Source organism: Gallus gallus, chromosome 3 (assembly GCF_016699485.2).
Source record: "Gallus gallus isolate bGalGal1 chromosome 3, bGalGal1.mat.broiler.GRCg7b, whole genome shotgun sequence".
Lineage (NCBI taxonomy): Eukaryota > Metazoa > Chordata > Aves > Galliformes > Phasianidae > Gallus > Gallus gallus.
In genome coordinates, this window is record NC_052534.1 from 17278940 (window position 1) to 17304971 (window position 26032).

Here is a 26032-nt window from a genome sequence, read left to right on the forward strand (position 1 = left end):
ATGAGTCCTTCATTTTTATTGGGAAGAAAAGCTTTGCCAAGGGTAGTCTGCATGACAAGCATATAAATAGCTTGTTTCTACCCCACATTTATGCTGAGGATATGAAGAAATTTAGAATGCATCTGCATTAAAGATGCTAAATGGGAGCTTTCTTAGAGTAGTATTTCTGTGTGGGGAATGAGTACATCTTTCGTTTCTTTTATTTTCAAATATTTACATTCTCACTGTTTTTGTTTTCTGTTTGTTTGTTTCTTTGTTTGGGTTTTGTTTGTTTTGGCATATTTCTCCTTCTAAAGTCAGGAGCCAGTGTTCGAGTAGTTAACCAGTTACTCACAGAGATGGATGGTCTGGAGAATCGCCAGCAGGTTTTCATTATGGCTGCCACAAACAGGCCAGGTGAGGACCCAAAAACCATAAGCAGGAGAGACCTAAGAAGTCAAACTTTACGTCTCTTGTCTGCAAATCACATGTTCTTATATGTTTGCATTTAGTAACTAGCCTTGTTCTGTACTTTCAAATTACAATATGTCATCAAATTCAAACCTTTCCTGATCAATATATTTGGTTTCCAGATTTCAATATAGAGAGAACACTGTGATTTATCATATTGGAAAGCTTTGAAATTCCTAAAAAGGAAGCATCATTCCTTTGTTTAAACAAATATGAAGTGCATATAATTAGTGAATTTGACCAAAGAGTAAATACTAATGTCTGTGCTACACGGTTCTAATTTTTCAAGCTCCGTGGAGAACTTGAGCTCCAGAGATTGAGGAAAAGCACAGTTCTGAATCAACTATGTGACGTGAATTTACTTATAAGATGGGAAGCGTAGATCTGTTTTGAATTGCCATATGGGCTTTGCTTTGTAAAACTCTGTTACTGCAGCTTTTGAGTTAGTGGGAGTTGTATCAATTCTTTGAATGCAGGCCATGCATTTGTTTCCATAAAAAATGGATGAACACATCTTTAGCCTGAATTACTAACTTCACATTGTTGGACGTGTGGGAAGTGCTGTTTTCTCAGCATGTAAAATGGAAACAGTATTTTCCATACCAGTATGGTTAAAGAGCTTTTGAATGGAAAATTTAAGTGCATGGTGCTGTAATATAATCCCTCTTGAGAGTTTTTGTTTTGATTATTACAATTCATCTGTTGTGTAAACTTTATAATCTCATCTTAATACCCAGCAAAACTTTCTTCTGCAGAGAAACACAAAAACAGGAAAGTGCATTTGTGCCAATAGCAAGAGAAAGTATGATCTAACACACACTAAGCACAGAAGTACAGGAAAGATATTCTTGTCTGGGCCTGCTGTGGCAATATTGTGTTTAAATCATGTTTCATCTGACAGGATTAAATTCGTACGTCATCTTAAAAGTTGTTTTCTTTTTTCCTGCCATTCTTGTCACATTCACAATAGCTGGTTTTACCTGCATAGAGCATCTATGACCAGAGGCATCTATCTTGGGGGGGAACCAAGGTTTATGCTCAAGAAAAAAGTAATGGAGCAATTTTTAATGTATGCATTCATTCCACTTTTTGCCCTCTAAGCACAGGTGGCAGTATAACTTGAGCAAAGCTGTGTACATCTTTGAGAAGGGGAGAAAGATCGCACTGTAATAAGACCAGGTAGCTGGAATCTCAGTGGAGTCAAGCAAATGTTTTTATCTTCTCTTGCAAAATAAGTTTTTGCTATAGCTGCCTGAGACATCTGTAGACCTTACAGACTTAGTTTGTTATATTAAGACTACAATTTTCTGTATCTTCAGTGGGTGCTTCTGTGACTTTGGTCTTCACACTACTGTAATAAGTAGGATGTGGATTTTTAGAATCCCATAGAAGTAGAGCAAGTAATACCTTCATCATTTTTGTAGATGGGGCATCAAGAAGCTAAGTCATTTAGAAGCATTATCCAAGCATTTGTGCTGAAACATGGACAGGAATGACAGGAATTTAGATCTTTCCCATATTATACGTCCTGTTTGTGTCTCTTGTTATGCCAGTAGTGCTTAGTATTTATATCCTGATCTGCTGTTTGTAGGGGTTCTGTAGAGAAACCTGTGGTGCTTATAGGCTGCTAGAGATTTCTATTACATTTAAGTTTTAAATGTTTTTTAAAATCTTCTGTGATAATTTCTGGTTTCTTCTTCAGACAAGATAAAATCTGTAGTACATCCTAGGAAACAAATTCTGTACTTTATTGGTCTATTTTGTGTTTTCATGGGTATCTTATATTGCCATCCATAAAACTGATGAAATTAATGTGTAGTAGAAAAGAAAACAAAAAATTAAGTTTACATGTGAGTAATTATGATTAATTCGTCACGGTGGCTTTCATGCAGATTTGTAGGGTTACTATAGGTAAAGGTTTTTGTTCTAGCAGAATAAAATGAAAAGCAGGCTTTTTCCTTCTTATACATTGTTGTGAAATTTCTCACTTGAGTCTGCTAGGTCTGACAGGAAAAAATGTTTTTCTACTGTACATTCAAGGGGAGTTGTCCTTGTTTGTGACCAGATGAAACTAGTATTTACGAGCCATATTTGACCAGATGTAGCTTAGCTGCACTGGGTAATAATGTCTCCTCCTGGACAGAGATGAAACTATTTCAGTCAACTGTCTTAATGCTCAGAGCTTCACATCGTGGCATAAACACTTTTTTGGATCTCTGTACAATTCCCTCCATATATTACTTCTCATGCATACACTTTCCTAAAGGTATATCTCATTTCTGGATTATTTTGTCTTTTTCCCCCCCCACCAAAGATATAATTGACCCAGCTATCCTACGTCCTGGTAGACTGGATAAAACACTCTATGTGGGATTGCCACCCCCTGAAGATCGACTTGCTATTTTAAAGACAATCACCAAGGTGAGTATTTGGAAATGAATTCTTACCTCGAACCTGGGTGGAATGGTTTAAAACAAATTAAACCTTACAAAAGCTTACAAAAGAATTGCAGGACCCTGTCTCATGAGGCATTTCTAAATATTACACAAAGCCATGAAAATACACCATCGGCCATATCTGCTGCTAAATTTGCTCTAAGGGATGATAAATCTTGAGCAATACTAACCTGTTAAACATAGAAGCTGCTGCCTTTATAGTCACAATTTAAAGAGATTTTTAATTAAAAGATTCCTATCTATCTATCTATGAGTAAGGGACCTATAAGTGTTTTGTAAGCATTTTGAGGGAGGAAGGATATTTCCTCACATTCAGTAATATGATTCAATAGCTCCAGCTGGATTTACTCAGCATTTAATTGTGACACTTAACTCTCTTTAGGAGTAATGGGAAGCATGCGATGATGGAGGCTGTAGGTCCAAGTAAATGTTAAAATTTTAAAAATGGTTAAAATGTTTAAAGACTTTAAATAAAAGACTTAAGATTTTAAATTCAAGACTATGTGGGAGGAGAAAGTGGTATTAAACAAGACTTATTTCTGTCACTCTCAAACTTACCACTTGCTCACACTCTCACAGCCACATGTAGTCACCAAGGTGCACACTTACAAGTGGAAAGGCCAGAACCACAACATCAAAGATGAGGCTTCTGAGTGTTTTGACCTCACTTCATCTCTTGTCTTCCTCTTGACTAGCAATGGCAAACTTGCTGTTGGAGAAAACTGTTTTCTAGATTCTCAGAATCTTAGTTTAGCTTCCATAAATCTTGGTGAGATTGCTGCAAATTGTCCTTGTTCTCTTCTCAATAACTTCAGGGACACAGTCTGCACAACACAAGAGAAGTGGTATTTCTAGTGTGGTAACCTTGTCATTGTGCTGCTACCAGAGCACAGATTCTCTATTGACAAACAGTGTCTGCTGTGACCTTATCTGATTATGGTCTTCCTTGTTATCATAAGCAACACATTGCACAGTGTTTACCAGCTTGATTCCTGTCTTTAGTTATCAATGCGTGTTATTTTTGGAATTCCAGACATTTCCATGCATACTTAATTCGTATTAGTCAATGTTTTTGCTACAAGTCTTTATAGTGAATAAGATGTTAAGTCACTAATTGATTATTTTCCTCAGTTTTTAATTAAAAGACCATGAGGATAATTAGAGGGCTATAGCACCTTTTCTATGGTTTGTTCAGCCTGGAGAAGAGAAGGCTCTGGGGAGACCTTATAAGTTGCCTTTCAGTGCTTTTTGAGGGCCTACAGCAATGATGGGGAGGGACTCATTATAGGGAGTGTAGTGATGGAACAAGGGTTAAAGGTTTTAAGGAAGATTTAGGTTAGGTGTTAGAGACATTCTTTACTCAGTGGTGTGGCACCAGTACAGGATATCCAGAGAAGCTGTAGTGCCCCATTCCTGGAGAATTTCAAGGCCAGGTTGGATGGGGCCCTGGGCAGTCTGAGCTGGTGGGGGCAGCCCTGCCCATGGGTGGAAGTCAGGGCTGGATGATCTTCCAACCCAAACCACGCCATGATTCTGTGATTTTTAAGATGCCAGCAGAAATGAGATACTTTCCCTGAGTGAATCTTCTCCTTGCTTACTTCTGTGCTCGTTCCGTGATGAGAATGGTGCTGTTCTCACTTTACTACTACTGCATTTATATAGTTCTTACAAAGCTAGGTAAAGATCAGTATTTCTAATGTTGAGAACAGGAAATATGTTATTCTCTTGAAAAATATATAGGAGATATTTTTTTCTGTCCCCAAATTCTTGTAGATATTTTAAATTAATTGAAATGCCTTATTCTCTGTCAGACTTCATCCCTGCATTCTGAGTAAGGAAACTTGAAAAATCTCTGTGCAGGAGCACATGTTTAAGTGGGCACTCAGATAAAACAAAAAATGTTATCCAGATGTGTGGGGATTCTGGGTGATGGTAGGCGTTCCCCAGAATCCTAGAGGAATACTTGCACAGTACTGTTGAAGGAAAACCTGGATGCTTACAAAGGCAGAGGGAGGAGTAGAAAAGGGAGTTGTGGGAGCAATAGGATGCAAAGAGAATGGCATTGATGGAGTTTAAAGCTTTGAGTTTTATTTCAGATAACTTGTACAGATCAGTCATTTTCAAATTGCATGTTAATCATGCAAGAGAAGCATGTCTTCACATGCCTGAGTTCCCAGTGTACTGACATCCCTGTAAGCTCCATCGGCTTCTATGGTGCACATAGTGCTGAGTTCATCTCTGGAGTAGGCAGATCATCCCACTCACAAAATGCTCAATGTATTCCACACGCAGTAACTGGTAAAATGTTTCTTGTTAGTAGAGGTGTCTCACTGCCTTGCAGCCTTGTACAACAATTATTAAAGTATCCCACATGCAATTGTATGGAGCTCCCTTGTGTCTATGTTAGGATCTCTTCTCCTTTCAAGATGTTTCAACATGAGGCTGTTCCCCTGTCTCTTTTTCTTCCCTTCCAAGTTGGTATTCTACCCAAGGTTCATTAGAAATTGCTTAGTCTACCCAGGCCACCCTCCTTGATTATTCAACTGTCTGTTCCCTATTCAAGGCTTTTAATTTGCCAGTTGCTATACACTTTATTTCTTTATCTCGAAGACGTTTTAGGTACGTGGTATTTTAGTTCACCTGAACAAGTCAGAAAAGGATTATATGAATCTGTGTATTCCTGTCAAAGGAGTTAAATTTCATGGCAGAACTAAATCAGTCCTATCAAAAAAATGTCCTTTCACATCTAAATTCAGGTATTACTTCATACTGCAGACATCTACAATCTCTGTACTGCCTTGATATTACTTTACTGTTGTCTAAGAGTGATAAGATCTACGGGCTTACAGCATTTGGAATGATTTTGTTGTCTGGTTTCAAATATAACATATAATGCTGAATATTTTTTGTTGTTGGAGATGCAAAAATAAAAATAAGCCACTTCTGTGGTCTTTGTGGAGAAAGCAGCGCTAATATGCAAGCGTAGTGCCAACAATTTCTGTATGAACTCACAGAATCCAGATACAATAACTAAGTTTTAAAGGTGATGAGGCAAGACTAAATCTCCATGCGTATTGCTGAGCTGTATGATTTCAACATCTAATAGAACAGGAGGAAGTTCAGATAAACAGTGCTGTTGATGTAACCAGCTCACATAAGCATGTCCGTGTGTGGAATGGTGTCAGTGTAACTACACTGTGACAAGCTGGCCAACGTTTTGACAACAGAAAATCTGATCTGTTGGTGGGAAGTCACAACTAACATCACAAATTATTTCGTAATTAAATGCTTATGAGGCTGATGATCCTTCTTGTCAGTTTGACATAAAAACAGTGTTAGTATTTGTGGATATCTCAGTCTCCTTTATCCCTATTTGGTAAAATTAATCACTTAGGAGATGGGATGTGTAAAATAAATAAATAAATATGTATAATAATAATCAAAACAAAAACTTACATTTTTATCTCTCACTATCACAACTCATTTAGGATGGCACCCGGCCTCCACTAGATACAGACGTAAACCTTGAAGAAATTGCTTACAGTCAACAATGTGATTGTTATACGTGAGTACTTCCTAATTTTGACTTCAGTCTTAGTATGCAGTGATGCACAATAATTTGTGCTGTTTTTCTTACATTCATTTGACCGTTTTGCCAAGGACTGGGTGGGAGTCTATGGATGCTAAAATAGCCTTCTTCGTCTTGTAAGTACAGATCAGGGGAGACTACTTCTTCATTTTAGCATTGCTTGGCCTTATATTTCTTGCATCATCTGAGGATAAAAGAGGTCTGTTGAAGTTGTTGATCCATGTACAGTGATGATGAAAGCAAATAGGTTAAACAACCAGAACTAACTTGTTCTCTCACACAGCTGAAAGCAACGTGTTTGACACAGTAATAGCAAGTGCCTATTTCAACCTGGGCTTTGTGAATACTGACGTATGTTTTTTAGGAAATCTTGATAGCCATCTCTGTCAGAGTAATTTGCAAAGTCAGTGTTTTACTGAGCTCCAGAAAGTTTTAATCTGTAAGGTGTTTTAATATTTGTGTTAATAGTTGATGATTTTCTGGAGTTCACAAAAGCGAATGACATACCGCGTCACAATATCGCTTTTGAGTCTAGAAGTGGAGGCTATCACCAGTAATCATTTTTAGTTTGTCTGTGCTTTAGATCTAGGAAAGAGGAGCTTGTGTTCTCTCCCCATCCTCGGGCAGAGGGGCAGGGAGTGTTTAAATACAGGATTCCTGTCATCACCAAAGGAAGCATGGGACGTTAATTGTGAGCATTTTATTTAGTTCAGCAGCTTGCACTAGTCTGAAGGCTTGTGATAAGTTTAACAGCTGGAAACTGGGAACAAATATTTCAAAAGACTGTTCTGACCACATTTTGTGGATGATGTTATTTTAAGAGCATGCTAATTTATCTGGAGATCCAGCTTTGGCAATCCACTCTGTGTTGTAATAATGGCTGATTTCATTTGACTCTTTCATAAGACCAATTGAAAAAAAAAAGAAAAAGTATCACGTTCCTACTCAGTGCACAACATTAAACAATTCCTGGATATTTTTGATGATGCTGGGTGGATTTTGCTTCTTCCCTTGATTCTCATTGTCTTGATCTACATCTGAGGCTGAAATCCGGAGGATTTCATTCCACAGTAATGCTTGCAGCACTGGATAGTCCTTAAACCTCTTCTCAGTGTTTGTACAATGACCCTTCTCTGTCATATTTTGCTTTCCTCCTTCTGAAGGTACCCCATAGATTTTCTGTACTCTTTCTGTTGGGTAGAGGGAAGAATGCAACCGTGTACAAGACAGAAAAGGGGAATGTAGCCCACTGACAGCATTCTAAATGTTGATGTGTTTAGCTCTGCAACTAAATGACTTTCAATTTCTAAGGTGTTCTAGGTTTTAAAGTGAAACTACAGTGAGTATTTAATTTTCCATTTTTTAACGTAATAACTTATATGGTAGGAATTTAAAAAGCTTTTGCAAATTCTGTTGCCTTTTGCTAATCTCCTAAATATCTGTAGTGTCTTTTGTATCTATAGATTTGATAAACTCATTCTAAAGTAACTTCTTCTGGTTTTGTACATAGAGGTGCAGACCTTTCTGCTTTAGTGCGTGAGGCTTCAATTTGTGCACTGAGACAGGAAATGGCCCTGCCAACCACTAAAAGCAAGAAAGGTAAGAAAGCTTTCCAAAGCTTTAACTGAACACTGAGAAGGTAAACGGAATGTGTTTAATACAAGCACAGATATGCATTTGCTTTCATAAGTGGTTAACTACTGATCCAAACAAAAATCAAATCAGATTTGTTTTCTGAAACTGTAGTGGTAGTTATAGTGGAGAGGAACAGGGGGGAAAAACAAACACTTATCCTGGAGCTTACTCATTCTTCTGAACTTAATCAAAAGTCAGTGTTAAATGGTAGTATAAGCAGGTGATTATGTGCCTGACTGAATACATCTTTGTCCAATTTTCACATAATTATCATACTAATTATACTGATCTATTTGCTGATTTGAGTGCAGCAGGAATTCCAAGCCTACCTTTGGCACACAGTATTTTGTAATTAAGTACAAGCATTCAGTAGTAATATTGCTAGGAAAAGCTGAGTGGTGTTTTTGAGCTTTTAAGTGTTGAGCTTATCCTTGGTTCTTGCCAGGACTTTAACAGGGAGTTAGAATTGTTTCATGTACTATTTGTACAGAGGGATATGGAAAAGGCATAAATCTAGAGGGAGAAAAACTATAAAAACTCACATTGTTCGTTGTATGAAGGGATCACTCATTTGCTTGTTCTTGATTCTTAGATGGAAACTTGTGACCTTATTATCCAGTTTGGTTTTATAACTTCCAAATGGAGCACATTTTGATTCAAAGATGTTATTCACTTCAGTCCAGTCTTTAAGCCTGAGGTTGTAGCCTGATCACTGATTGTATTAATTGGTGGCTGCCAGGAAGTCCATCACATGGGCACAGATTGATCTACATTTATAGCAGCTGTTTGTTTGGGATGTCACTGTTTTTGGATTTCCAGGATGTCAGCCTGTCAGTATGGAAAGGGGGTAAGGTAGACTTTGAGTTGAAGCCTTGTTCATTTGCATCTTCATAAGGGCAGCGTGCATACATAGTCTGGAAGTTTCTTTCTTCAGTCTTACTACAGGACACACAATAGGCTTGGAATCATCCATAAAGCTGATCTTGTTAAGCAAAGAGTGTAGGAGGATTCTTGTTTTAGCAGTTAAAAGCAAGTATGATTTAGTAACTGAGATAAAGTTTTGCATTTCTGCTGTTGAATCTGAGAAGCAGAGCTGGTCCTTGCTTGATATTTTTGAATTAAAAGTATTAGAGGAAGCAGTTATCCTTTACTCATATACATAAATGGGAAAAATCTTGTTTGTTTAAGAGTATGTAACTCAAGTTTCTAATATAATGCTTAAGAAATAATATATTTGTGATGTGAATACAACATTGAAAAAAAGAAATTGTTAGAAGACATGTAACCACACATACTTTGCTACTCAGACTAAATGGTTTTGCAGTCAAAAAATAGCAAAGCAAGCTAAGTGAATGCAAATAGCAAAGGTATAGGTTACTGACACTAACTTGACATTAGCAAGCATTGTGCCTGCTCTTACCCCACAAGAAATGCAAAGCCACCTAACCTACTCTTGCTGAGAGGTCAGCTTTTACGTAACAGTAGATAAGAGTATGTTTGTACCTTAGATGTTTGTACACTTAGATTTGTATCACAAACCATTTCACCGTAACTTTTTCTGATAGTAATGTCCTTATTGCCTTCCTAATTGACTAATACCGTTTTCTTTTTATTCTCCCTTTAGCTGAGACTATATTTTGTTTGATAATTCAATTAAAGAGACTTAAAGAGAGAAGTGAAAGCAAACAACTCTCATTGCTGTTATTTTATATTTAATGGAGTTTTAATGACTTGCTATTAAAGCCATGTGGCTTCTGTGAAGTTGAGCTTTTTCTCACTAACAGTGGGTGTTGTCTTCAGGAAATAAGATGCTTACATTCAGATGTTATACTGGTAAAAACAAAGGTGTAAACTTCATACGGTAGTGGAAATCTTGAATGAGAAGCAGTAAAGTTGTATGTTTAGTTTGCTGAACTTTATCTGCATCTTGAGCAAGTTCTCATATTTAGGCATCTCCACCTGCTCTGCAGCAGAACATTTTCTTTGAATTCACATCAAATATAGTGAAAAGTTTAAAGTTTTGTCACATCTGCACATCCTATTCACATGACAAAGAAGTCTGCAAAGGCAGTGGCAGTACTTATCCCTGGAAGCAAAAGGTTTCTTAATGAAATGCATGAAAAATGCACCAAATTAAGCATACTTTTGTTTACCTCTGCCTTTGATACCTATGCATGTTAGCATTGTACTGAACCTGTGGTAGTGGCATCTAGACTAAAGAAGGGTTGCTTTCTGAGAACAGAGGAAACCATGATTTATTTGAGTTATGCTTACCTTGTAGCAGACCAAAAAAACCAAACCACAAACCTGTTCCAGAAGTATGGTTAGGAAAAATTACTCCAGGCAGCTGCTTTAGGGTCAGAAAGGGGTTTATATACACATAAAACAGCAACTGAAGAAGTAAAGACAGCTTTCAGTTCTGGTTGAGGTCAAACAAGACAATGATATGAAGTGAATTACTTAGGAATTGAGCATTTTGTAGTAGAATCTGGATAACAATCTAGGTATTTAAATAAACATATTAAATATTAATCTGTGTATTTATATAAATTTCTAGGTGTTAAGTAGCATTCCATAGGGGAAGCTTGATGTGGAACATGTCTAGATAGTAAAGCACAGAAGTAAAAGCAGCAGGATTAGCACATGGAATTAGGTTCAATGGACATTGCATTACAGTACATGCAAAAAAAATAATCACTTGATTGTCACTTACCTGTGGTTTCCTTGTATAATATTCACTTGTTTTTTTTTAATAAAAAGGAGAAATCAAGATTTCCCGTAAACACTTTGAAGAAGCTTTTAGAAAAGTGAAATCTTCAGTATCAAAAAAGGTAAGAACAGCTTCGGGTGTGCGAGACTGACTGCCTCTCTGAAAAGGATTCTCTCTATTTGCTAGAGACTGGTAGGAGTACTTAAGGTTGCAAAATACTTGCATACGTTTCACTAACTACTGCCACTACCTGTTTCTGCGTTAAATAAGATGTTTTTCAGAAGTTCAGAAATGAAAGACTCCCTCTTCATCTGCAGATAGATGATGCTTTGTGGTAAATGGATTACCACATTGCCAAGGTTAGCAATTAGTGCAGTACCTTGAACTTTAAATTGAAGTTTCTAGACTAGTTATTCACCTGACCCTCACCTCTTAATTGAGTATTCCACAGGCATAAAAGCCAAGGCATTACACTTTGCCCCCGCTATTTTCCCCCAAATGGATATGCTCTTAAAGGTGCTCAGCCATCTCTGCTAAGGTGCAAAATACATCATTTTGAGATAAGGTTTTCTTTATGTCCTATCATCTTTGTTTTTAATCAGTCTTTTAAAGATTTGCATTTGTCACGGAAGTCCATTTTAAAGGTTATCTTATGACTAGTTATTTTGAAATGAAAGTTGCTCTATTATCTTAATAACTATAATTAAGATAATACAGAAATTGCTTGTTAAAAGCCCTCCCTGTTCAACCAAGACTGTTTATCAAAAATATTTTGAACCATCTTTTAAGGTACAAAATACTCATCTCCCATTTCCAGGTGCTATTTCTTACCCATTAGGTAAATTGAATCAAGTAAATCTCTATATACTCTTGTCAATACTGGGAAACAGCTGAATCTCACTGATTTATTTCTGAGTCTTTTCCCCACTACATACAGTTGACTTACTGTGTAATTGATTGACCTGAGGCTAACCATAAGTTATTTTTGAAGCCATATATCTACCGAATGCAGTTAACTTTACTAAAAGTTAACATTTTTAAGTATTCACTTCCTCAAAACTATCATTTTGAGTGACCAGTGGAAAGGTAAAGGAACAGTTACTGTTAACCAAGACCAGCAAAAGATGGTCTTGTCTGCTTATTTTTGGCACAAGTGGATGAGAGTGACAATCTGGGAGCTCCCCTGGCAAAAAGAGCACTAGTGTTCTTGTGATGTTCTGAGACTAGCACAGCAATGGGAATTAGATGAACTCTGCCAAAGCCTCCTGTTAACTACATACCACTAACTGGTATGTGAAAGCCACATTTACAACAGCAGTAGGATCTTATTTGCCCTTAGTTAGCTTTCTTTTTGATGAATATTTTAAAAATAGAGCTAGTCTCATGTTATTTTTTTTCTTTTTTTAAAGATAGAAGACTAACTCTTAAGTGCTGCATATGTTTGTACCATTGTCTGAAGTCATTTTTCTTCTCATCTTTGCACTTCCAGGATCAAATAATGTATGAAGAACTGCGTCAGTCACTGTGCAGGTGATACATTATCTCCTAGAAGAGACTTACTCTGCAGAGAACTTTAACACCTGTGCCAGATTTCAAGATACAGGTTGGAAAGAAGCTGTACCCAAACTCCCTCAACTTATTGTGCACCTGAAAAAAAGGTCATTGTAATCTACTGTTGTAAACAATCCTTAAACCATTTCTAGAATAGAAGATGCAATATATATTTTCTACTCATCCCATTTACGGTTTAAATGTGAATGCTTTTAGTACTAAAGATCTGAGGCCATTCTGCATTAATGTTTGGTGCCCTTAATCAGAAATCCCCCAGAAGCAGACAGGCTAACTCTTCCAAGTTCCTACTGCTCAAAGAGGTGTCTTCAAATATTAATGAAAACACCTATGTTTTTAAGAACAAGGATTCTGGAAGAATTACATGGAGAAGAGTTGTGAGAGGAGACTGGGAATAGTGCAGTATGTAACACTATTACTCATGCTGTTTGGAAATAGTGACACACTGATTGTGCCAACACAGGCACTCAGAGCTTCTCACACCTTTTTTTCACCTTATGAAAATGAGCTACCCAGAGATAGCTTAAAAGTTATCCATGAAATGCTGTGGTGTTATGATTAAAAAGCTACTTAAGAAGTACTTCAAATTAAGTGTTAACAAGCTTACTTAAAACTGTGAGAATTCTTACCGATTTGAATTTCTTAATTCAGCATTCTGATATCCTTTAGAAGATATTACTGTTGTAAGAAACAGGCCAAGGAAGAGCCTCAAACTACACTTTTTACTTTAAGTGATTAATAATTCACAACTGAGAAACGGCCTTAGTCAGCAGAAACACACTTGAAAGATCTCATTCTTTAACACAATGTAAAAGAGACTCATTTTGCTCATCGGTTTCATTATTCCAGCTACCTTTAAAAATGCTGCTGGAAATGCAGCTTGATGACATATTTCAGTGTGTTCTTGATCAGATTCTTCCATTTGTTCTCACAGCAGGGTCTTAATACAAAGTTATATCTTTTGTAACAAAATTTCATCTTGGAAAGATGGCTGTAACTTTCAGTATCAGCGAGCTGGGAAGTACCCAAGTTAGAACACTGAAGTTACTGATGAGGCAACCGACTTCTGAAACCTACAGGCCTTCAGATTTTCACTGCTGTCATCATTCTACAAAGTTCCTTAAGGAGGTAACAAAAGGAACATTAACCTCAGTAGTTACCTATAATCAGTCTTACTCTTCCTAAAAAGCAGTCCAACTATCAGTCAAGCATCAGAAAATGTTTCTACTAGCAGACTTCACAGAAAGCTTACAATGAAGTCTTTGTTTAAAGAGCATGTGCTGAACCAAACAGCAATTCTGAAACTGCAAGCAGTTCCGCTTTGAGGAATGATAATTCTAGCCATCGTTATTTTTTTTTAACTTCCTGATAATATGCATCAATTTCAAATGAGAAAGAAACTACATATAAAATTTGGAAGAAAAGTCTGTGATGCAACTTCAGTGATACAATTCAGAAATAGCTGGCACCCTTTCTTGGCAAAAGGCTTGGCAAGCAAGACACTCTTTCACAACTGAAAATAACCACGTGGATGTTTTCCTCCAATATCCATAAAAGAAAACCCTGCTATCAGACTTAAGTATAGCTATAGTTAACAAGCTTACAAATCCTCAAGTCCCGGCATACACAGTAAGAATTCTCTCCTTTTCTCTAACCATGATATTATTCCTATGTATATACATGGAACAAGAAAGCAGGATAGAAACAAGGTGAAGGGAGAAATACTACGTAAGTAGTAGTAATAACTTGTCTTGCTGAAGTATGTGTAATGTTCAAGGTGTCTGATGATCATTCTTCTTAAAGTGTGACATTCAGAAAGTAAACTCAGTGCAGGAAGATTTGAAGTTACCAAAAACTTGAAGTTGCTTACCATGTCCAGGCTACCTGTTTGTCAAGGAACAGGAAAGCATTCAGCTGTACTCTATTTGACTGCCCACATGAGAAAGTAGTATACCCACACTGCTGCTTCTTGGGAGAAATTCTGCTTAGGGTACAGCATTTATCACTGAAAAACTGCTGATAAGAGAAAATGCAATATCACTTGTGCCCATACATAAGAAATAGGCATCACTTCAAGAACAAGCCCGTTCTTACAGTACAGACACCACTACTTTGTTCTGCATATGCAGCTGCTTGCTTAATAGCAGATGTACCTAGGGTAAGTTTTCCCTCTAGTCATCTTATTTCTGTTAGGACAAGATCAAGAAAAAGTTTATCATGCCATCCTTCCCTCCCTTTTCCTGAGGCTAGCCACATATCTAAATCACAATGATTCTCTACCAGCGCATATTAGGTGGTAGCTTAAGCATGCATAGGGAGCAGAGATGGTTCAGAGAAGTCTCAATACAAAATTTGCTGGTGTAGGATCAGTTGGAAAATTTTGAACATTTTTGTCCTTAAAGTCTTGTCTATCACTGCAGGCTTGATTGAAATCCAGGATTCAACAGAATCACACAGGTACAGCTGCAGACTGCTGTACTAAAGGCATATCTACATGGTAGGAATACCTTGCTTTGTGCAAAGTACAATAGAATTTGTTTTGCCCTAAGTCTTGAAACTCGAGTTACAAAAGAGTGCACACTGTTCTAAAGCTGCATCTTGAACAACACATAGCAGACAATGACACTATCTGAAACCAACTTTCCTACTCTTCATCCACCAGAATGGGTATGGCAGCCTGCAAATTGATCCATGGTACTGGCACTTTAAGCAAAGGAGAAGAGCCTGTGACCAAACAAGTAACTAGCATAAGGCCACCTTACTGGTTGTGGAACTTGGTTATATATTGGAAAACAGATTAAAGTTCTGCTGCAGCACTGCACTTCATCTGGTGTGAGAACAAAGGACAAGGGGGTGGAGACACTGCTGAGCTCATTATGTAACAGTGCCTGTTAGCCTAGAAGAGATCACTTCTCAGTATTTATAGATAATAATTTCAAGCACGTGTTATGTACTTACAAGCTACATTCAAAGCTTTAACAGAAAAGTTTTAATACAGATACAGAAACCATAACCACTTTTTGACTGACATATGGCTTTAAGTAAAAAGTCTTGCTTGGATCTGGAAGTATGGAGTCATGCAGACAGAAGGGTGCAGCCATTTAACGTGGGATAATTTGGCTACTGTCCTGGAACAGACAGGTTCCGCAGCAAAACTAGAATACCAAAGGCAAAAGGCATTTTGAAAGAGGAATATCCACGCCTATCCTGTGGGAAAACTGCCTTAGATCAGACTCCGGGATGCATTACTTACTCCACTTAAGCAACTTCAACAAATAATTGGGGGCAGGGGAAGGAAGTGTGGAGAACCATGAAAGGCAATTTACTCTGAGAACTGCAAGTTGCTTAGAAAGCCCCAAAGGGCATTGAGAGCTCTGCACTATTTAACTGCAGCTACAATACTTGGATGACATTTAACAGCTGACCCTCAGTCAGCTCTGTTTTGACAGTTAAACTCCAGGCTGATTTTGCATAAAGGAAAAGTTTAAGTGACAACCCAGTAAGGCTGCTTTAGTTACACAGGACAGAATAAACTCAAACAGTTCATTAATTCCATCTGAATAGAATTAAAAATGACTGTCAAGGTCCTTAGTGCTCTTTAGGTTGAGTTTCATCTTCACTGGCTATTGATGCTGCCTCCAACTTTCAGGTCACATCTTTTAAGAAGGATACCAAACTGTTTCTGCCAGATGTATCTTAATGCATTAATGAAGACTACTTAATTCCTTAAACAAGGACTACACTGTCCATATGAATAAGAAGTTTGTTAATGTTTCTTACTTGTGTTGCACCTTTGGACTGAAAAAATATAGTAGTATTAAGAATATATCCAATACAAATGCAGTACTCTCAAATGACCTTAATACCTTCTCACAGTGGTTCAGAAGGGTTCCTAACTTTCTTTTAGGAATGGAGCAATGCTGCAATATAGGCCAGCTCTGACATGATCTGCTTCCAGCACAACACCTGCTAATGAAGTTAGGTGCAGATAACTCTTATGCAATGCAGAGGTTAGACACCTTAGAAGGTTAGTTACCCATGCTGGCAAAAATCTAATGAGTTCAGATCCAAACATTTAGTCTTACTGGCTCAGATTAGTCTAGTACAAGTGTTCCTCACATCATAGCTAGATGTTTGAGAAAGATTATGGCAAGCATAGATAACTTCCTCAGAACTCCCCACTATCCTGCACTTGAAGTGATTATAATTAGAGTTCAAAGTAGGGTACTAAGCCTAACAATAGAAGTTCACCTCTGATCTCAGTTTTCCTAGATAAAAACCCAAGATAGTCAATTTACCCAGTCTTTTAGCTATAAAACCTTATAGAGGGTAGACTTCCCATCCTTCATTTTGCTATGGTGAGCCATCAACACTGAAGATACTTCATACCATTCAATTCCTCACTTGAGCAAGCATATGAAAGGGGCTTAAAAATAAACTGTTTTACAATTTAACTCTATTCAAATCTTCCAAACTAGATTTTCTCCAGAGTAGAAAGAAAAGGCAGCAATTCCTTACAGTTCATTCCACAACACCACTCAGTAGGACAGCTCTTCTTGCAGCAACCATGTGAATACTAGTTTGATCTAGAACTTCAGTGTTAGGGGACCAGTTAAAAACTCACCCAATATTACTTTAATCTTTGCTTTTTAATTACATGTAAAAATACTGAATAAGGTATACTTGGACATTACACTGTACCCTGAGCAATATGCTGGCTAGCTATTACATCATTGGCATCACAATGAAGTCATGTTGTAAATGGTTGGTTGGCACACCTACATACCACTTCTATTACTTAATCACAGATAAGGGCCCAGCTTCTATAAAAAAAAGCAAAGATATATTAGAAACACAACTACAATCAAGTGAGGGTTAAGATGTAAGGATGTATGCTTCTCAGGTACTCCATCTAAAAAAAAAAAGCAGGCATAAAAGGCATCTAAAAATGAAATTATAGCAGACCAGCATGGACAGCAGCCTGAGCCTTCTACCTTTACTAGATTCCATCTTTTACATAAGAATACGTCATAGGATCACCATTTGATATTTGGGAGCAATTTGTATCCATCTTTCACAGCTTATGACCATCACCAACACATTAAATGATACAAAAGAAATATACTGTGTTGAGGTATATAAAGGTTCTTCAGTGCTCAGTAAATCCATTCTTTGTTCCCACTTTAAATGCTTCAAGTAATTGAATAGCATCACCTGTGCTCTCACCACATTTTATTATGTAAGTAAGACCAGTGTTTATGTAGGGTAGGTTTAAAAAAAAAATAGGAAGAAGATTTAGCAACAGCTTTCTGCACACATGAAGGACTAATACACTGAAAAGGTCAAGTTGCCAGTTGCTGTAGCTAGCATTGTTTGCCAGAACGGTATCTGGTTCAACTGATTTGCTTGTCCATACCAGCCAAATTTCCAAGCAAGTGTAAATATTGGAGCCAGCATTTAAATCCATGGTAACAGCAGAACCAATCAGGTTCTATCTTCTCATTTTCCTTTGCAGATGAGAGGAATTCCAAACCATAGCAAGATTTTCGCAGTATGAGAAACCTCAATAATGCTAAGTTCCCTCACAGCATGTACAACTTCAGGCACTGGCTGCTCAAGCTATGGACTAGCACGAGTCATGTAAGGAGTAGGTGAGGACACTCAAGAACAGCGACACCATCAAATTCCCCATCTCTTAACAAGGCCACTGCATAAGCCATTTAGAACATGGCTATTTCATTCTAAGAGACAGATTGCTCCTTTAGAGTACTTTCTGAGTAGCAGGTAGCTTACTTTTGAGTAATTCTTCAAATAACACTACCTACTTCAACAAGAGCAGATATTTAGTTCTTCCACCCATGAATCAGGAAATAAGTTCAACAGAAGATTTAAGTTGACCAAATATGTTAGTTTAGAATTAACAGATAAGTACAGAATCTTAATACTACCATCATTAAACTGCATGGTAGGGGCAGTGTACTACATTGAGAACTTTTAAAATATGAGAGCCAAACATGTTTCATATAGATTTGACACCTGCCAAAGTAAATCCTATAACAAAGTGATTTAGCATTATGCGTATAACACTGATCCTTAGGCAAACAAACACATTTAACCATTGAATCTGGGTACTGCTAGGAATGTTATAGCTGGTAGTAGCTTCTTATAAAATAACCTTAAGAATGCATTGCTGTGTTGCTGTAGATATTAACTCAAGACACTAGTTAACATCTTTAGCAAGAGACTTTGTACCAGTCACTTTAAAGCAAGCAGACAAAGTTTTTTTGGTTGCCAGAAGTTTAATCTTGCTTCACTTCACCCTTTAATTGCCTTTTCATGCGGGAGTAAGGGCTGATTGTATCATCCATCACGAAGTCATAAAGCACTTTTATCCAAGAGTTATACTGTGGCAGGTTGTCATAGTATTCAGCCGCTATTTTCTTCACCTAAGGAGAGATACAAGGTTCATTTACTATTGACATTACTATTTCCACTAACACCGGTTTATAGGTTAGACTCTAGAAGAACAGCTATTAGTGTCACAATGTGGCAATTTCTCTAACTACTGAGTTGTTTCAAGAAGTTTGTGCACTGGAGAGGAGAGCCAGAAGAAGCTGAGCCTACCCCTGAGGTCTGTTTGCTGTGCTGCCTACAGAACCATGCAGCTCACCAACCCTGAGAAAGCACAAAAGCTGTTGGCTTGCTGGCTGAAATGACTCAGTTCAGAGCTGGCTCATGTATATACAAGTCTCACTAAAAAAAAAAAATTGCAAAATTGAAAGAGTTAACAGCCATTTTTAATAAGGAGTTTCAAACCTCACTCTGAACACTATTTCTGAAGAACATCTCGTTTCTAAGAATGAATAGAAGCAGCTTCTGAAGATTTTACTCTTAGATGTAGAGGCTGACCTGGCTGCTTTTCTAAGCTAGAAGTCTAGAAGGGCTGGAGTTTCAGTTAGATATCCATAACATTTACTTCTAGTTAACCATCTGAAGCCTTAGACGCCTGAACAAAACAAAACTAGGCTTTCGCTGAATTCCACAGACTTTAGAGGAAAAAGATTATTGTTAATCTCTATAAGCAACAAACAGAACCAAGTTATTCACGTGCTAGCTTCAGAGCTGAGGATACTTCTGATTTATCACCACACCTATGAAATAGGTCACCTAAGCAGGAGCTGCTCAGCAGTACCCTGTTACTTCAGCCATCTTCAGCTCACCAAATAGCAGGCTCCAGTCCAACAAAATTAACTACACTTCTCTTAAGAACAACCTTCATTTTCTTATTAAAGCCATAGAGAACCAATTCTGTAGCAGCAAAAACTAATTCCCTATTCAGAACTTAAATATCTGTGCATTAAGTGAAATCTGGTTCACCGGCACAAACTTAGGTCTGAACAGCAAGTCAGCGAGTCCCAGCATCTTGAACCAGAAGAGGGAGGGAACCAATCAGAAAGTGCCCATCTGCCACTTATGCAAATGCCACAGGTCTAAGTCTTAGCTTTGAAGCCTTAACTAACAGTGTAACAGCTGACACTTATCAAGGGGTTCAAGGTTCTCACTAGACAAAACTGAAACTGCTCCAGAACAGAAAGCTATTGAACACTTGTAGAATTACAACACACATTAGCAGTATCTCCAGCCTTATCTTTTCCTTACCAGAGAATATTGTTGGTAAAGGAGACTGAAGGATAAGTACACATTATTATTTTACTTAAGATACCAGAAACAGAGCTGACAAAGTTTTGGAGGTGCCTCCAACTTCGTAACTAGATTTCTGCATACTTCCAAACTGAAGAAGAACACCGGAAGCCTGCTGTAATTACAGAAACCTAGGAGTTAGGCAAAATACAAAGCCAAGACAGCATGAGGACAGGCCTTTCCCCTCCTTTAAGGAATGTTAGAACAGCACCTTAGAATCTGTTCAGCATTTCTCCCCTCATTCAACTCTTGAGCTTAATAGATCTCCATATTCTATTTTTAACTGCTGGGGTTTTTCTAGCTTCCATTCTTCTAACAGCCTATGTTCTGACCAATTTCCACATCACAGTAGGGCTCAGTTTAAGAAAAAGAACTACCTCAGAAGTAAGCTTACCAGTGGAAGGCTCTTGCCCGGAATATTGGGGAAGTCATGGTGCTCGTTGTGATAGCCAACATTAAAAGTGAGCAAATTAAGTGGCCCATAATAGGAGTAAGTCTCGTGCCCCTTTAAAAACATGTAATGTTCAGCTATGAAGTGTCCTGAAATCGGGTGCAACCCAAGCCCAAGTACTGAGCCAGCAAGCATGTAAAAAATGGATTTGGCTCCCCACAGATAATAGATCACAATATCGAAGAAAAGCTGAGCCAACAAGTTGATGATTTCAAGTCGAGTAATTGGTTTGGGATTAATGCAGAGGGGTCTAATGGCGTAGAAAAATGGCTGAAGAACAATCCAGATGAACTTCCTAAAGCGAGTGCAGAAAAACCAGCCTTCAAAGTTGGTGGGAATATCCACATCAATTCCATCGCCTCCCAGGTATCGATGGTGATCCATGTGATATCTCTTGAAGGATATTGAATAGGGCAGACCAAGGGGGAGGTTGGCAAATATTCCAAACCATCGATTCCACATCGCCCTGCCATTGCCAAAGGCACTGTTGTGAGAGATCTCGTGAATGGCCAGAGTCATGGAGTGGCTGATGCAGCTCCCAAACACGTACGCCCAGAAGACCACCCACTTCCAGTCCAGGTCTCTAACCAGATAGAAGGCAGTCAGCTGCGCCGCGACCATCAGCATCACCACCCAGATCAGGTTGTAGTCCGGCTTCATCAGCGCTTTGATCTCCGGGTGTTTGGCTACAGGGGAGAGAGTTACACAAAATACAGAGATCACAGAACCGCTTAGGTTAGAAAAGACCTCCGAGATCATCACGTCCAGCCATCAGGGACCACCGTGAACCTCTCCTCACTGAGATCTAGCCTAATAAAGCCACAGAAACATACAGACATCCCTTCCCTCCTCTCAGCTAGGACTCAGCTACCAAGGGAACAAAAACACACTACTAATAATATCTATAAGAGGTCTTCCAGAATTCGGCCATCTCTGCATTTTCCGTTGCTCGGCAGCTTGCCAGTAACGTGGCAAGTGCTAATGTCACCTCAACCTATCTGGGAAGGAAATGGCGTGGAGCAGACAACCCACACACAACGCACGAGCCCTCGTATGAGCTTTCCGGACACTATCCGACACCGCCGCTGTCTGCCCTCCCTTCCTCCCTCCCTTCTTCCTTCCTTCCCGCTCCTTCCCACCCCCCCTCCCGCCCCGCTCGAGGCGGCGGCCGCCACCCTCACGTCCTGAGGCCCGGCCCAAAGCCCCATCCCCGCGCCCACCCCTCACACCCCCCACCCCCAGCGGCTCGGCCCGGGCGCTCCGCCGCCTCCAAGGCTCCTTGACGGCGAGGCCGGCAGCCATTTTGCGGGGAGCCCCTCGCCACGCAGCCCGGGCCAAGGAGCGCCTCCGCCGCGCCGCCTCCTCTCCTCACCCAGGATCTCCTTGCGGCGGTCGGCGTGAGGCTGGTCCGTGTACACCCACTCGAAATCCTCCCTGGCGACAGTGTTACCCATAATGACCACACCACTACCCCCACTCCTCAGCCGCCTGACTGCCGGCGCCCACCGGCACGGCTATTTTATAAGGCTGAGGGAGTCCCCGCCCCCCCAGTATCGTTCTCCCTTCTGATTGGGCACCTTGAGCTGTCAGGCTGTCAGGCCCCGCCTCCTGCTCTCCTCGCTCTGCCCTCAGGGGCCGCCTGGCTGCCGGCGCCTCGGCCGCGCAGGGCGGGGCGCGCCGCTGCCCTCAGGGTAGCGGTGTCGCGGTCGAGCCGTGAGGAGAGAGCCGCCCCTTCGCCACTCGGCGGGGCGGGAGTCCGGGAGCCCTCCCTGGGCCTCGTCTGAGCTCAGCCCCGCTGTCGGGAGGGCTCTATAATGCCACGGGGTCGGAGCATGGAAGAAGACGCAGGGAAGGAGCTGGCGTTTCGAACTGGTAATAGTGTTGTCTGCAGTATTAGTTTATAATAATGCTGTATGCATAATTAATTAGGAGTTAAGGACACTCCTTGGCTTGTAATTCTCGCTTTACCTCTGAGAGCCCTCTGGCACCGCAGCGTCACAGAAACCAAAGGTCCCTCTGACCCCATCTCAACATTCAAAATGGCAGAAGGCACCACCCGTCCTGTGGGGAAGTGAGTGTGCCGCGGCCCGCGCGCCCGGCTGCCACCACAGCCACCTCCCCTGTGGGCACGGGGCGGGCTGCGCCGCAGGCCGGGCTAACAGCTGTGCGCCCTGCTCTGTGGGACGTCGCTCGTGCTGGGGTCTCGTCCTGCCTGCCCTTCCCTTCCCTTCCCTTCCCTTCCCTTCCCTTCCCTTCCCTTCCCTTCCCTTCCCTTCCCTTCCCTTCCCTTCCCTTCCCTTCCCTTCCCTTCAGCGACACTGTCCTTCAGACGGCGAGGTTGGACAAAGGGCAGGGGGTACAAGCTGGAATGAAGGAGGTTCCATACAGACACAAGGAAAAAGTTCTTTACTTTGAGGGTGATGGAGCACTAGAACAGGCTGCCCAGAGAGGTTGTGGAGTCTCCTTCTTGAAGGTGAAATTCATGATGGGATGACTCCCTCCCACGCTGCAGGGAGTGGCTGTAGCTGGGGGTTGGACGTGATGATCTCCAGAGGTCCGTTCCAACCCCCACGATTCTGTGACTGGTGATTCTGGGTGATTCTGTGCCCCTTTTGGCTGTTTGGACGTGTCCAAAAGCAGTCAGAGGTACGTGGGCAGACAATGCACTCCCCTGTGACTCATTTTCTTAGGCAGTGAGAGTGGAAATAACAGTGTGTTACAGCAGCTGTTGGTTGCTGTGCTTGGGATATAAACAAAGCAGTGACATATTTTTAGATCATTAAAATAGCATTAAAGTAAATAGGATGATAAAATAATACAATGAGAATTGAATAAATAATAAGCAAGTATAGCAGTTCTTTAAACAAAACATGTTCTGCTCCAAAGGTAAGGACTGTGTGGCTCTAAGAACTTGCCATGGTCTGGCCAAAATACATGTTTCTAAGGGTGCCTAAGGATATCTAACTGCAATTCAAAGTGCCTGCACCAGGCTCTCTGATTTCTTCATGTTTTCTATTATTTTAGGAGGAATTTTGGCAAACTCTTCTCTAACAACCACACTCAATTTCATCTGCTTCTGCACCTCTGTTTCATACAATACTGTGAATGGTTTGCTTACCAGGATGACTTTAAGCAAAACAACTGTTTGCTTGGAATTTTTGTTGTCCACAAACCAAAAACCACTGAAATTAAAATAATCAAAATCCATAGCAGCTATAAAAACAACAGGAAACATTATCACAAAGAAAGCCAGACCTTATCCATTAATGACACATGAATATCTCAGGGCTCACAATGACTCATTTAAAATGTATTAATAATAATGAATCAAGGTTAATGCACACGAGCTGCTAAAAGTCTGAGCTGCAGCTGTGCCAAACAAGGGAAATACAAACTCCATTTGAAAACTGTAAAGTAGTGGACAAAACACAAGCTCTGTTAAAATAGAACAGCAAATGTCTTTGGTTACATGCATTTTTAATCTCTTTGTTAAAACGCGCAGTGAAAAAAAAAAAGGAGCAGAGATGGCAAAAAAGTGAATTCACAGCTTCTCTGCTTGGTCATGCAATCGTGGTTAGTAAAACAGACGTCTGAATTTCACTGAGGCATTTTGTCCTTGCAGGGGATGTTCAGTTTTATTCTTTGCTCAGTGCCTGCTTAACAGTAAACCAGGAAGTGCTCTGTGCTCCCAGTGCTGAGGCAGGCTGCAGAGTTGCCAAGTGTGCGGCTCACCTGCACTCTAAGCCCTGTACATAATGTTTCTGAAAATTGCCCCTTGGGGTTGCAGTTCAAATATTAGCACTGCTATCCATCATGGCACTAAAGGCCTTCTGGTCCGTTGGAATGATCCTGCCAAAGAATGAATGGGTCTGCTGATAAGAAGGGTTTCTGTTGGTTGCTGTGAGCACTCAAGGAGTACTAGAGCTCAGCACACAGAGGCAGAGCTATTGCGCTGAAGGCTTGTAAAGCCACAAGTTTCAGTGGGAAAATTAATACAGGATTCCATAAAGATTCATAAACTAAACAGTCCATGTCAGCCAAACAAAGCTAAGTAGCCGAGAAAGATATTAAATAGGAAAGTGTTATTATTATTATTTTTTCTGTTTAATCACTGAGTCTCTCTGGTTTAAGCAGTCCACAGAACAGATCCAGATTTATTAGGTTTTCAGCAGGCTAACAAGTTTCCTACCTGACATTTTCTCTTTAGAGACACGGCACGTAGCATGTCATCAGATGGCACAAGGGTAGGACAAAAATCCTGCAGTGTTTGGTTACACATAAACCAAAGCTGGCAGCACATCCCTGCCCAACCAGGAAGGTGTGATGCAGTGAGCACGACTCCACCGCAGCAGAGGACACGCGGGCTGCTGCAGATACGGTGCAAAGTGCCACAGGCATTGAACTGGATTGCTTTAGAATAGTTCACAACTAGTAGACGTGTTACTATAAAATACTCCAAAGTGAAATTACTGATTAACATAAGAACTGTCTGACACTGCAATTTGTCAGTTACATTCTTAAAACCATGAGAAATACCAAGAGATTGGGTAGTCCTATCTGAAAACTGATTTAACTACTGCTACGCCATCCTGTTTACAAGAGGCTCTTGATGCTGAAAATTCCCTGGGCAATCTTAGCACTTCCCATAGTTAACTGTTAGAAGATCTCAACAAGAGCAACTGGATTTCTGTTTCAAAACAGCCTTAACTTTTATGTGAAGAAACTATGTAAGCTATCCTCATAACATCAGTCACTTCTGTGATTAATGCATTATGAAATGGGTATTAGGAATTTAAGAATTTACTAGTTCTTGAATCTGAGTAATCGATTTTGTTAAGCAGGCAGTCTTCTTTCCTTCAGGGCTTTCACCAGCTACGTTCATCAGGCCTTGTTCAGAAGATGCTCATAGGAAAATGGCGTGTTGTTCCCTTTGGGGAGCAGGATGCGACTGCTAACAGCCCTTTCCTCAGAAACGATCACTGTACAGCTTCCAGAGTCTTTTGAGACCATCCGCACCGTGTCCATTACATATACAAACTTAGAAAAAACCCTCCGAACAATTGTGGAACAAAAAGGAAGCTGCTGGTTTTATAAAATAAGCTTAAGAAGGAGGAAAGCCAGCCTTGGTGTTAAGTGATGTTCAGAAATGAACCATGGAAGGCCAGTGCTATCGCTTTCCTTCCACTCCGAGCTGCTCAGTCCCAGCCCTTACTACAAGTCATAAAGCTACAGTCTGATAGCTGGCTGCAAATAAAATGCTTTTCATGTTACTTCATAAACTACACCTTAGTCTGGCTGGTTTGAGGTTCTCCCTTGCACAGATTATATGGTCACTGACTGCAATGATCGCTGTACTTTACCATGTTGACACACTAAGCCTTGTAAACTTGCACAGAAAGTCAAAATTAATTCAGTTTTACTTCAGCCTAGGTATCAACTTGTTCATGTATTGCAAAATGCATCCTTTTTTA

At 39.9% G+C, this 26032-nt stretch overlaps 3 protein-coding genes across 4 annotated transcripts in view; 2 read left to right on the top strand and 1 right to left on the bottom strand.

Moving 5' to 3' along the window:
- The window catches only part of NVL (nuclear VCP-like), a 29538-nt gene extending 16959 nt beyond the window's left edge, over positions 1-12579 (top strand). For both annotated transcript variants that reach the window (NM_001398028.1, NM_001079576.4), the window contains exons 18-23: positions 297-396; positions 2765-2871; positions 6395-6471; positions 8006-8094; positions 10891-10961; positions 12330-12579. In NM_001398028.1, the coding sequence (NP_001384957.1) occupies positions 297-396; positions 2765-2871; positions 6395-6471; positions 8006-8094; positions 10891-10961; positions 12330-12374 (489 nt within the window). In that variant the 3' untranslated portion in view covers positions 12375-12579. The remainder of the gene's footprint in view (positions 1-296; positions 397-2764; positions 2872-6394; positions 6472-8005; positions 8095-10890; positions 10962-12329) is intronic.
- A 4460-nt stretch (positions 12580-17039) lies between these two features.
- Positions 17040-22058, bottom strand: DEGS1 (delta 4-desaturase, sphingolipid 1). Its single transcript, NM_001012565.2, has 3 exons — positions 21934-22058; positions 20505-21247; positions 17040-18855 (listed from the first exon to the last, which is right to left on the bottom strand). The coding sequence occupies exons 1-3, from the start codon at positions 22013-22015 to the stop codon at positions 18709-18711; spliced, it is 972 nt and encodes a 323-aa protein (NP_001012583.1). The 5' UTR covers positions 22016-22058; the 3' UTR covers positions 17040-18708.
- Positions 22059-22206: 148 nt separating this feature from the next.
- The window catches only part of TP53BP2 (tumor protein p53 binding protein 2), a 67233-nt gene continuing 63407 nt past the window's right edge, over positions 22207-26032 (top strand). The window contains exon 1 of the mRNA XM_046939575.1: positions 22207-22433. The gene's annotated coding sequence lies outside the window, so the exon portion shown is untranslated. The remainder of the gene's footprint in view (positions 22434-26032) is intronic.

Coding starts and splice junctions, on each gene's coding strand:
- DEGS1 (NM_001012565.2), bottom strand. CDS start 22,015: ATGGGTAACACTGTCGCCAGGGAGGATTTCGAGTGGGTGTACACGGAC. Junction 21,248..21,933: donor CCGCCGCAAGGAGATCCTGG/GTGAGGAGAGGA, acceptor TCTCCCCTGTAG/CCAAACACCCGGAGATCAAA. Junction 18,856..20,504: donor CGGGCAAGAGCCTTCCACTG/GTAAGCTTACTT, acceptor ATCTCTCCTTAG/GTGAAGAAAATAGCGGCTGA.